The sequence below is a fragment of the Tarenaya hassleriana genome, unplaced genomic scaffold (genome assembly GCF_000463585.1).
Source record: "Tarenaya hassleriana unplaced genomic scaffold, ASM46358v1 Cleome7, whole genome shotgun sequence".
Taxonomy (NCBI): Eukaryota; Viridiplantae; Streptophyta; class Magnoliopsida; order Brassicales; family Cleomaceae; genus Tarenaya; species Tarenaya hassleriana.
In genome coordinates, this window is record NW_010969548.1 from 323,253 (window position 1) to 338,963 (window position 15,711).

The following is a 15,711-nucleotide window of genomic DNA, read 5'->3' on the forward strand; positions in this document are numbered from 1 at the left end:
TTATTTACAGTGATGATGTTTCTTTTGTCATCACAAAAAACGCTCTATGGAAATAAAAGAAGATCTGCCTCTTTATAGAAAACACGAGTGAAATAAAAACAAGTTGACTAGAAGAAAAATAACGAAGTTCTCTACCGAAAGAAGGAGATCATTTTAAATTCTCCGGTATTGCAAAGGCGTGAGAGATATGTCTTAAGGCATAAGGTTCTACCCTATGTGACACGTCACCTAGAAAGAAAACCTAAGGCATCAATAGATTTTCTTAACAAAGACTTAGCTTCTTCATTCTTTTCGACTTCGAGCAGAGAGAGTATCTCCGCCTTGAGATCCACGTCGTCCACCCGATGCGCCGATGAAACCTTGCGATACAGATGGATGAGATCAAGCAGGCATTGCGAAGCCGCCACATGAACCTGAGGTTTATGGTCAAAACATTCAAGAAGAAGCATAAGATTCCCACAGATACAGCAATAAATATCAACTCAGGATTTCAAAGACTGTTGGTAACAATGGAAATGGATATACTATTTATAAATCTTAGTCTTGAGCATTCATGGGAATTGCAGAAAAAGTAGCATATTGTTCGGTTTTAAAAGATCTACCGCTACTGCAGAAATCTTGGTAAGTTTTTTGGTTTTCATCAATTTTGAATTTGTGCAAGAATTAAACAGATAAGAGCTACAGATAGAGAATAACTTACGTGAGCAATCTTGACGGTGTTTATGCATTCCAGTAATTTAGGGATCAAAGTGAGATAGATCTGAAACCGCAGCAGAAAAATTCAGTGCACCAATAGAAACCGCGTATACATATGAATAAACTCAGAGCAAATACCTCATGAGTGAAGGAAGTTGCATCGCCAGGTAAAGGCCCGTCCGTAGAGTCATTCCACAGAGTTTGTAGTCTTGAACAAAGCTCTTTTATAGACGAAATTCCCGATATTTTCGCTGCCCAGAGGAATCAGATTAGCAAAGGCAACAAACAAAAATGTTAGTTCCTACAAGTGAGAGTAGGTAGAGAGAGAGGAGTACCTGACCATGGGAAACCCGGTGACAAGGAAATTATAAGAATATGAACCAAATCTGCTTTCCGCTTAAGAATGTCATCTGTGTTCGCCACATTGATGCACGACTTAAAACAGTCCATGATTTTGTCGAGCGGAATGTAACCCTCTTCCACATTATCAGACTCTGCAAAGAAGAAAGTTACAGTTTACATCATGTATACCCCTCCATGAGTAATGGTGACTCATTTCCTCAATTGGTTTTTGGAGTTCAGAAGGTTTAACAGTATTCTTGGAAAGGCAAAAACTTGACATGCAGTGCAGATAAGCCTATGCTTATCCTATGCTTCCAGTAGAAGTAAATATTCACCCCACTAAATGAGGCATGATGCAGGTTTAATATGACCACACAAATGATGCAAAGGTTTTTAATGTTGAACCAAGGAACTTGTAAAATTGAATATTGCTTGTATAACAACCAGTTTTAACAGCATCACTTGTTGATGAAGCTCGTCCAATGATATTGACAGAGGCTGTATTGCACATCTCATAGAGCAACGGGAAAACAGCATCGAAAAACTCTGGATTTCTGAAAGCTTTTATCACCTGAAAACATGAACACCAAAAACCTTAAAGATCCTTAAAGATATACAAGTGAACAGAAGAAAAACCTCCAGAATCCTCAGCAAGAGTGAAAGCGCAATAGAAAACCATTTCCCTCCAAGAACACAGTATAATTAGACAACACGTCCGTTGTTTCTTCAAACATTAAAAACTTATGCTGAAGACTCATTTCAGGATTTAAATGTAAACCAAGGAACTATCCACATAATACATCTATTGTAGTCTGGAGATCCAACACTGTAGACGAAGTCGCTAATTAACCAGTTACAAAATAATAAGCCTGATCTTTTCACTCACCTTCTCCAGACAGCAGAATGCCGATTCACGATATTTTTTGACCTTCTTTCCACACGCAGAAGACACAACACTCAGAATGGTACTAGGAGTTGTTGGATCCGCGGTAGATATTGACTTGTGGCACGAGGTTGAAAGAGCACCTAGTGCATCCAAAAGAGCATCCTTTCCCTGTGATCACAACAACTGTGAGAAACTAACAGGTAAAAAAGCACCAGCTCGTTAAACATTTATACCTATCAAGCCACAAAAGGATACAGGAACAGGAGAAGCAAATTTAGATAGAGCAATAAAACTAAAGTCACTCTCAAATATAATCCTTTTACTGACAACGATCTCTTCGAAAGCTCTTTTTGTTCCTTTGGTACTTCTAGAAAACAACAGGAGGAAAAGAACTCGTCCCACCTCCCAAAGCCGTCCAGGAATTTCCTTCAGGAGACATTGCAGCAAAATGCTGTGGTGCGAAGATAATGATTCACCCAAAGCCTCAGCTAGTTTGCAAATTGCCCGAGCAGACTGAAAGCAGGCGTTGTTTTAGTACCACACCAAAAAGACTGATTCAACAAGCAAGATAGAAAATCCAGCAGGAGAAAGATCAATGCTTGCCTTCTTTTTGCTGGCCCATGAAGATGATGTGATGCTCTCACAAAGAAGACTGACAATTTCTTCCAGAAATAACTGAAGGGTTACTCTTTCACCACTTGTACTGTCTTCCCAGACCTCCTCAAAAAGGCCAGAAATCTGTTTATCATCCTCGAATCTGCAATTTCATCATCTGTGCTGGTTAGCGAGCATTTTCAAATGGAAAATAAGAAAAGCACGACCCAGTAACGAGGCTACTATTTCCAGAAACACTGAGAATAGATTTGAAGATGGCACAGGAAGTTTTGTCAACAAACTGGTCCGGAAAAAGTTAATGTGAAGCAAATGGTCTGGAAATACTGCATGGATCTTACTTGGGGTTGAAATTTTAAAAAGGGAGTTTAGGATCATCTAGGTCTGCTTTTTATTATCATTTCTTATTCTTAGTTTACAAAATTCTCCAATTAAATACTTGCATTTATTAACACCTCATTTGCAAGAGACATGCAAGTTAATGTTCAGCTCCGAAAGAACAGATACAACTGCAAGGCTGAACGACACATAATTGTACCTGGAAATAAATATAGCTGGAACGATCGCTGATTGATGGCTGGCCACAATGTCGGAAGCTGTGGACGAAAAGCTTTTGAAAAGGATTGCACATGAGATCTGGGAATTCCTGTCACCAGAATGCAGTGCCACTATATCCTCGATTAACCTTTCGGCCTGAGAGGGACTAGAATACTTCAATACAAGGCCACATGCACTTGCAAAGGCACGTTTTGCTGCAGCACTTTTCTCCTCCTTTGCAACTGGAAACAAAAGTCTGAGCAGCATGCCAGTGAATGGCTTTATCTCGATACCAACTTTCTGAACTAGTAACGAGATGAAGCTGGCAACACCAACCCTGTTTCAGGAAAATGAAAAATCCACAAATGATCAGAAACAGCCTCTAGCACTGCCATCACGAAACCTCATAAACATCATGAGGGCCGAAGCCATGAATATCATTGTTCATCAGATCCCACAAAAACCATTTGCCTATCTCCAAGGAAATTGTCGAGCTGAAAAATAAAAAACAATAAGCTACTGGCACAGTTTGAGTCTATGCAGAAGGTAAAATGGAATGGAATTTCATTACAGGCAATAATGAGACATTAAGAACGATGCAGATGCACTTAATTCTAACTTGGAGGTACAGGGTTCAGTATTATCTCAGAATAGCTTAATTAGAGAAGACAAGAAACATATCCCTTTTTACTCCTAACCCTTATTTATGTTGCTTTTAGCGGAAGAAAGTGACAAAAACCGGAATTTAATGAAAGAGAGTTCTAATAACATAAAAGCAGGCAGCAGGCTGAGTATCTGTTGTTTATCTAGTTTAAAGGTAAATATTATCAGGCTTAACTCAGACTGGAACGCTAAGTTGGACATACATTGGCATTCTATCTCTATCTTCAAAGTCATGTTTTGTGACAAAGTTAAATTCACTGAGTCTACACAGATTACACAGTCCAAGTAATCTTGTGCCCTCCCCACCGTGCAGAGACAGGAAATATGCAACCCGGAAGCAAAAGAAACTAGAAAATAGAATCTTCAAAACCCTTCAAAATCACATTGATAACTTGCAGGTAACATTATTTTGAAATAGTGGCGACTGGTTAACAGTTCAGAACAATTGATACCAAAACAGAAACACAGAAAGAAGGTACAGAATTAAGAAAACAAGCATGCAGTGAACCACGAGAAAATATGTACGAAGTAGAAATAACCAATTCGAATTAGGCGGACTACTGTTCCACGTCATTGAGTCTTTACTGGGAAAATAGATAATCAGAAATGAAACAACCCATGACTACAAGGTAACAGAATTAAGTTGAATTGCTTCTGATAAAATAGATTGTTGGGTTGTTTCTGAGCATTTCTCTCAAGATACCATGACTAGGCAATTCAAACGTCCTTTTAAACGCACAGAACAATAAAATACTCCAATGGTTTACATTAAGTTATCGTGTATCATCTATAATTTGTGAAATTGGAACTCTTATATTCCAAGCCACTTGATTTTCCCGTTCAAATTTGGAAAATACGCAAGGCTCTAATCAACCTGCAGTAAAGCAATATGGGGAGATCCACAACTGTACATCCATTTTCTTTTTTGTAAATGGTTTACCAGGAATTACTTTTAAATGAAATCATGTGGTTCTAGATTGTGTTATGATTTGTCATCAACTAGACAAGAGTCAGAGAACAGCCAGAAAAAAAAAAGGTACTTTCAATCTAAGGTTGTACACCAACTATATATGCTACTAATTAAGTGTTGGAAATTACTGACCTTGTATTGAGGCCAACACCAGCACGAACCAGCTGAGAAAGGCGAGGGATCAACTGATCTAGTGATTCTCTATTCACTATGTTGATGCACAGATCAAGAGTTTCCCACATTGGGGAGCCTTTTGATATTGAAATTCGTAAATTTTCAAGTTTCTCGGTTTCTATGCCAATATTTGCAGCATGCAACTGAGAAAAAAACAAAAGAAGGTGAATATATATAAGAATAAAAAAAATTAGAGAGGTTCACATGAAAGATGCATAGTTCAGATGATGGCAAACCTCAACGTAGTTGAGTCCTTGGTCTTCAAGACTAGACAAACTTTCCAACATACAGCATACCAGGTCCGACAAATGTGGACGGAGGGCAATTCCAGCACCCTTCAAATGAAAGCAAACAAACATTCATTTGTAAGGATAAAAGACTATCCCTAAAGGCATTTCAGTTCAGCAGAGCGGGCATGTAATCTAAAAGTGTAATGAATCATATGATGCCAATAAAATACAGTCACTGCAATAACCATGCTGGCATCTATCAATGGCATACACAAGACAAAACAAAATTTAATATGCCGGATATATGTTCCGTTCACTGCCATTCTCCCAGATAAATGCACACATATAATAGAAAGTTGAGCATGCCACATGTTCATTCATTGTCCTAAATATATGGAAATAGTATTCACTTGTCATTTCTTATTTTTTCCCAAGAAACCCAATACGTTAAGAAAAGCAGAAACCCAAAACAAACTATCACAAAAGTACACAGCAGTTCTTTACGAGCAGAACTCCTTTGATTAATAATCTAATATGCAATAAAGAACTAACCTTCGCAAGTTTCATAACAACTCCAATCGAAGCCTTGCGTACACTGTCGACTTTACTCAATATGCCTTCTGAAAGCAAAAATGGCAAAACAATACCCATTGCTTCTTTTGCATCTGATAGATCAGTCAGTGTGACATCACAAAGCCTTATGGTCAAGGATGTCACAGCACGGCATAACTTGTCACCAGCATTTCTTACAGTCTCTTTGATGTCATCCATAGCACGGAAAGCTGCTATCCATAGTCTTTTCAGATGCTTTTGAATCTAAGTCAGAATATAGCATAATTGAAAAAAAAAAACATTGAGAACATCATTATATTAATTTAAGCAGTGAAACAACTTAGATAATAAATTATGGACAGGAAACAATTTAAAAAAAAAAAGAAACAACTAGATAGCCGGGTAATTTGATGTCCTATACTCTTGTAGAAAACTTAGATTGGAGATACTAAACTAGTTACTAGAACAGAAAATTATAAACTGAAGAAATAAGTCCACATAATTATCAGGGAAGTGATATGAGATATGAAAAAAGTAGCAATCCTCTATTATTATATAGAGAACAGAAAACGGAAATGCTCAAAATGTGAAGTTCGCACACTCCCTCAAAATAATTAGTACTTGAAATTGTAAAAACGATTTTTTGACAAAGAATGGAGAACCAAAAGAAGAATCAGAAAGTTTCACTTTACAATAGCTAGAAAAAGCAAGACCAGTACCTGGTCAAACTTCCGTCCTTGAATAATATCTGCAAGGGCATGACATGAAGCCTCACGGGAGCGCCAGAGCCGTGAACCACATTGTACCAACAAATCATCGAGAATGAGATCCAAATGATCATCAACGGTTTTCCTAGGATCTTGCACCAATGATTTCCATATATGCGCCATAGCGTCCTATGAATATTACATGAAAAGGAGCATTTACTAAAAGAAACAAACAAATGTGAACCATTGGATGGTCATCCTTCATAAAAGGATGAACAACTGGATAAGCTCAGCAGACCTCTTCCCTTATGCCAGCAGCTGTCTTCCTAATAGTACAAGGAGGACCAATTTTCTTTCTTTCCCTTTCCCCCATTTTATCATAGAGCCATGACATCATATACAAATTGTGCAATAAAGATACGCAAAAGATGGTGCGGAAAGCAGGTTTCAAAGAAATGTGCTACACAATCAGAGGAAGTAGCACAGCAGTAACAAAATGATGCATGCAACCTATTATCTCATTTTGTTCATCTCCTGTGTGACATTTATATATTCAGCAAGGTTCACAAGTGGGACAAAACACAGCATCTATCTAGAATTTGAGGGAAAAATTGTCCATGTGCTAACTGAACAGACTGGAGTACGAATGGCAATTTCAGTAGGAATAGTCCCAAATTCTTGACTATCCAACACTGGACATTCTGGGAGCTTCAGGAAGCTAACCTGTACATTCTTGTCAGGATCATATTGGTAGCGAATCAATCTTGGAATCAACAACCGTAAGTGAGGTTGGAGAGCATCTCCAGCTTGTTTGGCTATTTTTGAGAACCCGAAAGCAGCTCCTCTTTTCGAATTAAGAGAAGCTTGGTGGTTGGCTAAATCCATAAATTTGTATATCAAGTCTGGTTGCCCCATTTCATTTGCAAGACTGCAAAGCTCCTTGTACGTGCTAAGCTTACCCCCACTGGGACTCTCACCAACAGTTCCTTCTTGAAAAACTTCAGAGTCCTCAACAAGCTAGATAACAGAAAACCTTAGAACCAGACAATTAAAGTCAACATCAGATAAAACCTGCATGAGTTTACTTTTACCTTTATAGCTCGTTTCCTTTTGCCTGTACCAGTTAAGGTGTTTACGAGAGCATCTACCAGGTTTTGCTTCATTGATGCATCACCAAGGTCATAAACAATGCTCATTCCCTGAGATGCCAGCTCCTGCGTAAGTTCATTCTGGTCACCTAGCAAATGTGAGAAGGCTTCCTGCAAAACAAAACATCGATATAGACATATGAGCATTTATACAAGCACAGATTGCTTCGAGGAATGTAACCCAGAGTGATCTGAACAACAAAAGGGTATTTCAATCAAAAAGATAAAACAAAAATGCCGTTGGACGTCTGAAGAAATATAATAAACAGACAACCTGATACTGCTTCTCTCGAGATTCCAAACGAGTAGTGCATGTAAAATAATTAGCACATAAAGCTATTAATCTTTCTATCACTTGTGTAAGGTACACATGGAATTTGAAAAAAGACCAAACATGTCCATAAAAGGAAGCTAAACCAGTAAGGAAACATCTGCCAGTCATTAGCCGACCTGGATTTCAGGAAGCATTTGTTGGATGGATGGATGGTGACCAGAATACATTGTCACAGACAGTAACCAGACAGTTCCAGCACAACGCTCATCCTTTCTGCTACTGTACAGCAGAACATCAAAGAGTTTTCTGGTGATAGTTTCCCGGGCAATGGCATGGCTGTCTTCTCCAACTTCATTTTCGACATCAGACTTATTATTTGACAAAGAGTTCACTTCTCGCATAAGAAAGTTTGAGTTCGTAGAAAGAGAAGTATAGTTGGTTTTCAGAATCATATCGGCAGTTACTGGCACACCACCCCAGATGAAAGATAAAGCCTCGCCGGCAGCAAACAAGATTTCTTCAACCTGTCAACCACAAATGCAAAAAAAAAAGGGTGCACATACACACACAAAGGCAGGGATTTATGTTAGTAAACACTCTGTAGGTATAGGGCTTTTATACACTATAAGCTCCATGTTAGTTAGATTGTCCTAGTACATCAGTGTAAGACTCTGGATTTAGGAACCTAACATCACTGTCTAATCATGTCTTTACAAGCTTAATATCCAAGTCCGTTACTTTCAGACAAAATTTAGGAATCTTGGATGATAGTCAATTCTATCTGTGCTTGTCTAGACGTAAAAAAAAATGAAAACAAGGGATTGACTATGTGAAAACTGTTAACATCACCACTCACTTTTGATCGTGAAAGGCTGAATATGAGATCCAGTGCTGACTTAAAGTGTGAAGATGATGTTTCTTTTGAACATATATGGCCAACCGCAAGAACAATTTTCTGAATGGCTTTTATATCATCGCCAGAAAGTAGCTTGCTCAATTTTTCTTGCAGAACTCCCAACACTTGAGCCCCTGATAGACTGAGTTGATCAACTGAAAACTCATGCACAAGTTTTCACAGAATCGTGACTGTATTTAGAAGCAGACATGAACCAACCTGGGCAAGAATCACTAATGAGACGAGGTAATGCTGCACGGAGACCAATATGGCCCAGAGCTTGCATAGCAACAGAGGCCAGTTGTGCAGTTTCCGAATTAACTCTATCAGTCAGAAATTTTACCGTGTCCTGTATAACTGCTTCTGGAATCTGTTTTACGAAATCTTAATCAGAAATTCAGAATTGAATAATAAAATATTGGAAAATACACTGCGGTTTCACAAACAGATATGAGGACGTATTAAGTTGACAAATCTGATCTATCAGTGAAGAGAATCACAAAGAATCAACAAAGACAAGCAGCAACACTAAAACAACTCTATTTGAAATGATAACAAAGATCCGTTCTCAGGCCATCAAAAAGATGCCAAACTGAACTTTAGCATAATAACACCATTATTTCAAACAAATTCTGAAGCGCGGGGGAGATTGGAGAGAACTAACAAAGTGAAGAAAAAATGTTTTGAACACAACCACCTCATCAATTGTTCCAAGGGAAGAGGGGGGTGAAGATTCAAAGGAAAAATATCCCAAAAATTGAGAATGGGAGGCACTCTTGTTCAACTGAAGACAATTTGCATTTACGCATTCACCATGAAAAAGTGTAATGTCTAATTACAATCATTAAGGATTGTCAATAACTTACTTTTGAATGCATTATTTCCGTAATGAAGCAAACTTAACTGATATTAAGTTTAGTTAATAAAAACCAAGGCTCCTAACCAAGCGAATTTTAAAAGTTTTTTTGCAGAAATAGCAATTTTACATGTTTCAAACGATTAAATAGTGAATAATATGAAACAGCAGTATTCAAACGACAATATAATGAAAGCTAAATAAGGTGATGACTAAGCGATGTTCTGCTGCACTGAAAAGAAAAGAGAGAGATAATCATGGATGCTTAGGTGATCATACAAAAGATCAGAAAAGAAATTACAAAAACTTACAGCAGGAGTCCTTGACAAACAGTCAGCCGCCACATATCCAATGGCACATAATATTCCGTGCTGTGCTTCAAACCTAGAAAGGGAATAGGTCAGCTCTAAAGAAAGAATGAAGCTGTTATAATTGACACTGGCTTTTTTGCAGGTACAGACTCTCAAAGTAGCACATCAGACCTCAACTTCTGTGGTTGGCTAACAGAAGAAGCCAACTCACGGAGCAAAGAACATGATTCAGCATCAGAAAGAGCAGAGGATGCAATTCCTAGCAAGCGTCCTGCAGACTCACGAGTACTGAAGTCCATATGGTTAAGTAACTGCCTTAGCCAAGCAATTTTGTGAGAACAGTAAACTGCGACCATCTGCATGTGGAAAGAAAGGACAGGAAAGGGGAGTGTTTGAACTTAGAATAGATTTTGCTAAGTAAAAGGAAAGAGAGAATATGTCATCACAACAAAGGAATCAGAAAGCAAACTGGTAAACCTCTGAAGTGAGGTTTATCACGAACCTCTTGCAGGTGAGATCCGATTGTAACGAATGCCTTGGAAGCACAAGCATGCAATTCATATGAACCTTCAAATGCTAGTGAATGCTCCAATAACAAACACATTCTTTGTGCTGAAGATAAAAACTCAGATGATGTTGCTAGGGAATTGCTCTGCTCCATCTCTAACTCAAAACACTTCAATAGAAACTTAATCATGACCACATATACTTGTGAGGGAAAGAAGGATAAAAGACTATCCCTAAAGGCATTTCAGTTCAGCAGAGCGGGCATGTAATCTAAAAGTGTAATGAATCATATGATGCCAATAAAATACAGTCACTGCAATAACCATGCTGGCATCTATCAATGGCATACACAAGACAAAACAAAATTTAATATGCCGGATATATGTTCCGTTCACTGCCATTCTCCCAGATAAATGCACACATATAATAGAAAGTTGAGCATGCCACATGTTCATTCATTGTCCTAAATATATGGAAATAGTATTCACGGAAAGAGAAGCTTTTGCCCTCTTATTTCTGAAGAGTCTAACAATTTTGGCTGCTGCTTTAGAATATATTCCAGCATGTCACCAAATCGTGGGTACTTGTTGTCAAGATTAGAGACTATATGGCGACCTTCATCTTTCAGAAAGAGTCCTTCAAGCGCTAGTTCCCTAAATAAAGGGATGAAAAAAGGAAACGATCATAGTCAATAAAAAAGAAAGTATTAGACACTAACGAAGCACTGAAGATCATATCAGAATTGACTTGTGGAAAGAGAATTTTTCGACTGGAAGCCTTCTTTCATTAGCCGCAGCAGCTGGGTCGAAAAGATCTTTCCCAAATACTAACTTGAACAAGATATATAAGGAACTACATGCTTGTACTATAAACTGAATGGACATGATCAGACAACTCAACAGGAGGAAAAAAAATAGCAGAGATCAAATTCAAAATAACCATGTCAATATAACTGCAGTACCTTATATCTAGCTTTGAATCTGCTGCACTGAGCATGCAAATATACCGACTTGGGCAATGTTGTGAACTGGATAATGAAGTTGCCCATCTCAAAGCACAGAAGCGTGCTTCGCTTTGCTCCTGGTCAGCACAAAAAATTGAGAAGTTCAACAAATATTTGATCGGGTCGTACCAAATTATAGTTATGAAAAGCATACAAAGGCTGAAAATCAATTAATCAAAGTTCATGTCAATTTAAGTGTAACAAGCATACCGCCTGAGAATTTTCCAACAGAAGCACCTCCAAATCTCTGAGTATATTCTCCGGTGCATCCTGAAAAAATTAATAAAATGTTTCAGAGAGCTTTCTTAGAGACCTATTCAGAGCTTAATACTGCCATTTCTGTTTCAGACAGAAAAAAGAATTTCATTTCTTAGAAACGTTCTACAATGCCCCTTCAAGATTTGAAAGACAACACATTTTGTCAGACGGGAAAGTTTAAACGAAACTATCATAACATTTTTCAATAGGAGGGCCAAAATCAACAACAAAGAATCAAAAATGAAATTTGGTATAAAAAAAAAGAACAAACCTTGTAAGCAGCAGCAACTGAAATGGTTGACTCTTGGATGGTTGAGCGGACAGATTGAGTCTCCAGCTTCAGTGCGTCAAAAAGACGAACAGCAATGTCAGTCTTTTCTCTGAAATTTCAGTTTACAATGAAGAATCTAGTGAGAAAAATGAAATGCATATTAAGTATATAGCAGTAGAAAGAGATACATAACCTAAAAAGCTGAGGCAAGCGTTGCCCAATCAAGCCAATTGCTTGAAAAGAAAATGTTTTGGTCTCCCTTGCAAGAGCATCTGAAAGGAAAGGAAAGTAACCTATAAACTTGAATCCATTTTTAACAACTAATTAAACAGAAAGATAAGGGAACTAGCAAATTCTTTTTGTTTTCAAAAGCTGACCCGCTTCTGAGGTAGAGTAGCCATCAAGCATTTTCAGAATAGCATTCAGTATAACAGGACCCATAAGTTTCAGTTGTTCTATTTTCCCCTGCAATTTGGAAACGAGACAAAGGACGAAGTATAAGAAAATCAGAAATAAAGATCCATAAAAAGGACTCGTATATAAGAGGTGCTCTAAGAAATTACTAATGCTGATGCAGATTTTCAACATCCACTATGACTCTTTGGAAAGAGGTACTCTTTCAAGTAGGACTTGAATGGAAACCGCAAGAATAAAAAATGAGTACATGTGATCCTGAATGGAGTAATTCATTAAAAAACACCAGACAGGAAAATCTATTTTAAGTATGAGAAGAAGATACATTTCCATAAGAAAAGTGATAGATGTGCATTTTTTATAGGTCTAGACATCCATGTATCCTCTTCGTTATTACACAATACAAATAGAACAGATATTACGAGGATACGAGATGTGTAAGGAGATCGACATTACATGCTTAAACACCCAGACAGTGAACTCCATTCCCATTTGCTTGAGCCTCAACGTTGTTCCGCTTCCTTTCAGATGGAAAAAAAGCGGAAAAAAGTTAACAACCGACAGGAAACTAAAAAAACGAATAGACATGGAAAATTCAATTCATAGGAAACAGGAACATAATCTCTGCTTGCATCTCAGTGATGCGAATTCTGGAATAATAGAGCAAAAGAAAAGGAAAAAGCCCCAAAGTTTTCCGAGTTGGCTTTATTAAGCCACTAAACAAATTTATGAGCCTATTACTTTATAAAATCTATCAATCTGGTTTTCTACTATGTTAACTCCGTCCATATTGCCTAATACAACATGACCTTCATCAATTTGGTCTAATACAATACGAACTCAACAATTTATCCCTGCCTTATAAAATAAGGATTTGATTGATATTTACTTATTTATGTCTTAAGGATTTAGGGTAAACTAAAGAAACTGAAGGATTGATTGCATGAGGCAACTAATGAATTCCAACCATTTTCTAATTTAGAAAACAGAATTAATAAGTCCTCTTGAAGGATCGATCAACTGGCTAGCCAGCTAGGTGTCTGTATAAACAAATGATGTAGCATCAGCTCCTAACCAAACAATGCTTCCTTACAGTAGTTAAGGAAACAGAGTACAACATCGAACCGCCATTGCCTGTTTCCCTTGACTTAAAAAACAGAAAGTTTGTAGAGCAACTGGTTCATATTTCATTCACACCCTAGCGAGGTATCCTAAAATAAGATGAGATAGCTGGGCATATGTTTTTCACATTTATTCCAACTCCATTCTTACATATCTGCATGACAGATGATGATCACCAGGACTTTTAATTGATACAGTATATCACATAATTGTGCAACGTACCGTATATACAACCAAAAATGCACTGTAATGTCGCTGGGAAACTATTTGCAGCAGTAATGGAACGAGAGAAGACAGACATAAGCTTCACTTTCAAGCTTGCATTTACAGGAGTTATTCGATGTTCTGGGGCAACATGTTCAGTGGGGGTGGTACCTGCATAGAGTCATAAACAGCCAATCGATAATCCAAAGCTAGGGTTGCATGAACAAGAAAAATAGAAAGTACCCAAACATAAGAAATCTGCACAACCGGTCTAGACACTCAGATTTACTAAACTGTCACAGATTGTTTTAACTAAAAATATCCTTTTCACTAGCAGTGAAGGGAAACTTGCACTGGAGTTATGCCCTATCCGCCAAGTCAAAGCGTAGCCAAAGCAACTAAACTTCAACCTTTCAACTCATATTAAACATAGAACTAAATACTAGGAAAAACTGCTATTATATATTTGCAAAGCGCACAAAATGATTGGAATATGTCCACAAGAAAGCAATCCAGAGATAGAAAACCAATAGAAGGATCACATACCATTGAACAGTATGAACAGTCTGTTAATCAAGTTTGGATCATCCAAATTAGCACCAGAAGTTTTCTTCTTTAGCAAATCCTCACCTTTCTTAGCTACAGGCTCTTGACTAGAATGAATATTCACAAAAAAAAAGTTAAAAAAAATATATCCACTCTTAGAGTCATGAAAAAGTCAAGACAAAAAATGTGAAAGGGAATAACAGAAGAGATTTATGTCATGCAATGGAAACAAATCATACCTGTCCACAGATGCAGCAACATACAAAGGATATACAAGTTCACCAGGCAGATCCATGGTCCCAATGACATTCAATATCCCTAACTGATTGACAATTGATTTTTGGTTGATAAAGTGCTACAAAATAATAGGAAGGGATGCTCTTTAATATTCAAACTCAACGTACCTTTCTCCTTGTAAGTGTATCCCCTTTCAACATTTGCTTTCCCACGATCCGGTTGATTTGGAAAACTGAAAGGCCAGGAGGAGATCCTCCGCTGAAATAGAAGATTAAGCTCCTCTTGTTAAATGCGAAAAGAATTGGTAAGTCGTAAGATAATTGCATGCTATCCAACAGAGATTTCAGACCCTTGAGGCGACGGTTGATACAAAATCATATGAAGGCAAAATTCCAGAAACAAATCCTTGTCCTGAGAGGCAACCAAAGATTTATACTTTGCAGATACGTCATCACTGATCTGACTAGCATGACACTCACCAATCACCTGAAAACAATTCAAAAATAATTACTTTACATGACCCATCAAAAGGTCAATTGCAGTAAACAGTTCAAATTGAAAATTGGGAATTGCTTTTTTTGCAAGAAGTGGCACCAACTGTTTTGCCAATGATTCTTCTCATACCTTCTATTATTTTATTACACTCTGGGGATCACTAGTTATTGTTTTCATGAACTTCGCTTCATGGTTGCTTTTAACTTCTATTAACTAGTAAAGGCACATATTTCAAGTGCTATTCATCCATTATAGACTATCCATCAAGTAATCTAAAGAGAAACTTTGATGGGTGCCTTAGTCGCCAGTGGCATGTGTGAATTAAGTAAATGTTCAGAATAACCACTAGAAAGTTAGAGGAGGAACCATCAGATAGCTGAACATGCAAAAGGAGGTGTCACTATAAACAAAGGCTGAAGCCAACATATCAGTATTGCCGTCTAGATAATACAGAGCATTTCCTAAAAGAAAATTAAGGGGGGGAAAGGCTGAATACAGGCCATACAAATATAGATATCCATATTTTCCCTGAAGATAGAACTGAGAGGCAACCTTAACGACAATTCTCAAAATAATCTCCTGGTGTTGCTGAGGAAGCTTTGAAACATTTTCTAGCATCACAGACGCAACGACCTCGGTTTCCTAGAAGACAAAACATGAATCAGTTCACTTGCACAGTAAAAGATACTCACCGATACAGACAAGAATATGCAAATCTTCCGATCAATACTGTCGTACCGATAATAATGAAGTATCAAAAACTGAAAAACAAAATATCATATTATGCAAATATCAACGCCT

At 37.6% G+C, this 15,711-nt stretch overlaps 1 protein-coding gene across 2 annotated transcripts in view; it reads right to left on the minus strand.

Moving 5' to 3' along the window:
- Positions 1 to 47: 47 nt before the first annotated feature.
- LOC104800461 (proteasome-associated protein ECM29 homolog) overlaps positions 48 to 15,711 on the minus strand; it is a 16,472-nt gene continuing 808 nt past the window's right edge. Inside the window, exons 3-36 of one of the 2 annotated variants that reach the window (XM_010523262.2) lie at positions 15,463 to 15,552; positions 14,765 to 14,901; positions 14,583 to 14,673; positions 14,418 to 14,500; positions 14,179 to 14,285; positions 13,651 to 13,803; positions 12,763 to 12,827; positions 12,270 to 12,357; positions 12,086 to 12,164; positions 11,893 to 12,001; positions 11,574 to 11,633; positions 11,322 to 11,440; positions 10,856 to 11,013; positions 10,356 to 10,576; positions 10,025 to 10,209; positions 9,854 to 9,926; positions 8,906 to 9,056; positions 8,648 to 8,820; positions 7,968 to 8,315; positions 7,461 to 7,628; positions 7,093 to 7,386; positions 6,382 to 6,558; positions 5,663 to 5,926; positions 5,117 to 5,215; positions 4,839 to 5,023; positions 3,075 to 3,410; positions 2,528 to 2,681; positions 2,327 to 2,437; positions 1,925 to 2,092; positions 1,483 to 1,609; positions 1,032 to 1,190; positions 835 to 947; positions 701 to 760; positions 48 to 413 (exon numbers count right to left, since the gene is read on the minus strand). In XM_010523262.2, the coding sequence (XP_010521564.1) occupies positions 225 to 413; positions 701 to 760; positions 835 to 947; positions 1,032 to 1,190; positions 1,483 to 1,609; positions 1,925 to 2,092; positions 2,327 to 2,437; positions 2,528 to 2,681; positions 3,075 to 3,410; positions 4,839 to 5,023; positions 5,117 to 5,215; positions 5,663 to 5,926; positions 6,382 to 6,558; positions 7,093 to 7,386; positions 7,461 to 7,628; positions 7,968 to 8,315; positions 8,648 to 8,820; positions 8,906 to 9,056; positions 9,854 to 9,926; positions 10,025 to 10,209; positions 10,356 to 10,576; positions 10,856 to 11,013; positions 11,322 to 11,440; positions 11,574 to 11,633; positions 11,893 to 12,001; positions 12,086 to 12,164; positions 12,270 to 12,357; positions 12,763 to 12,827; positions 13,651 to 13,803; positions 14,179 to 14,285; positions 14,418 to 14,500; positions 14,583 to 14,673; positions 14,765 to 14,901; positions 15,463 to 15,552 (5,094 nt within the window). In that variant the 3' untranslated portion in view covers positions 48 to 224. Of the gene's footprint in view, positions 414 to 700; positions 761 to 834; positions 948 to 1,031; positions 1,191 to 1,482; positions 1,610 to 1,924; positions 2,093 to 2,326; positions 2,438 to 2,527; positions 2,682 to 3,074; positions 3,411 to 4,838; positions 5,024 to 5,116; positions 5,216 to 5,662; positions 5,927 to 6,381; positions 6,559 to 7,092; positions 7,387 to 7,460; positions 7,629 to 7,967; positions 8,316 to 8,647; positions 8,821 to 8,905; positions 9,057 to 9,853; positions 9,927 to 10,024; positions 10,210 to 10,355; positions 10,577 to 10,848; positions 11,014 to 11,321; positions 11,441 to 11,573; positions 11,634 to 11,892; positions 12,002 to 12,085; positions 12,165 to 12,269; positions 12,358 to 12,762; positions 12,828 to 13,650; positions 13,804 to 14,178; positions 14,286 to 14,417; positions 14,501 to 14,582; positions 14,674 to 14,764; positions 14,902 to 15,462; positions 15,553 to 15,711 lie in introns of both variants that reach the window. The other variant, XM_010523263.2, reaches the window with a different exon arrangement.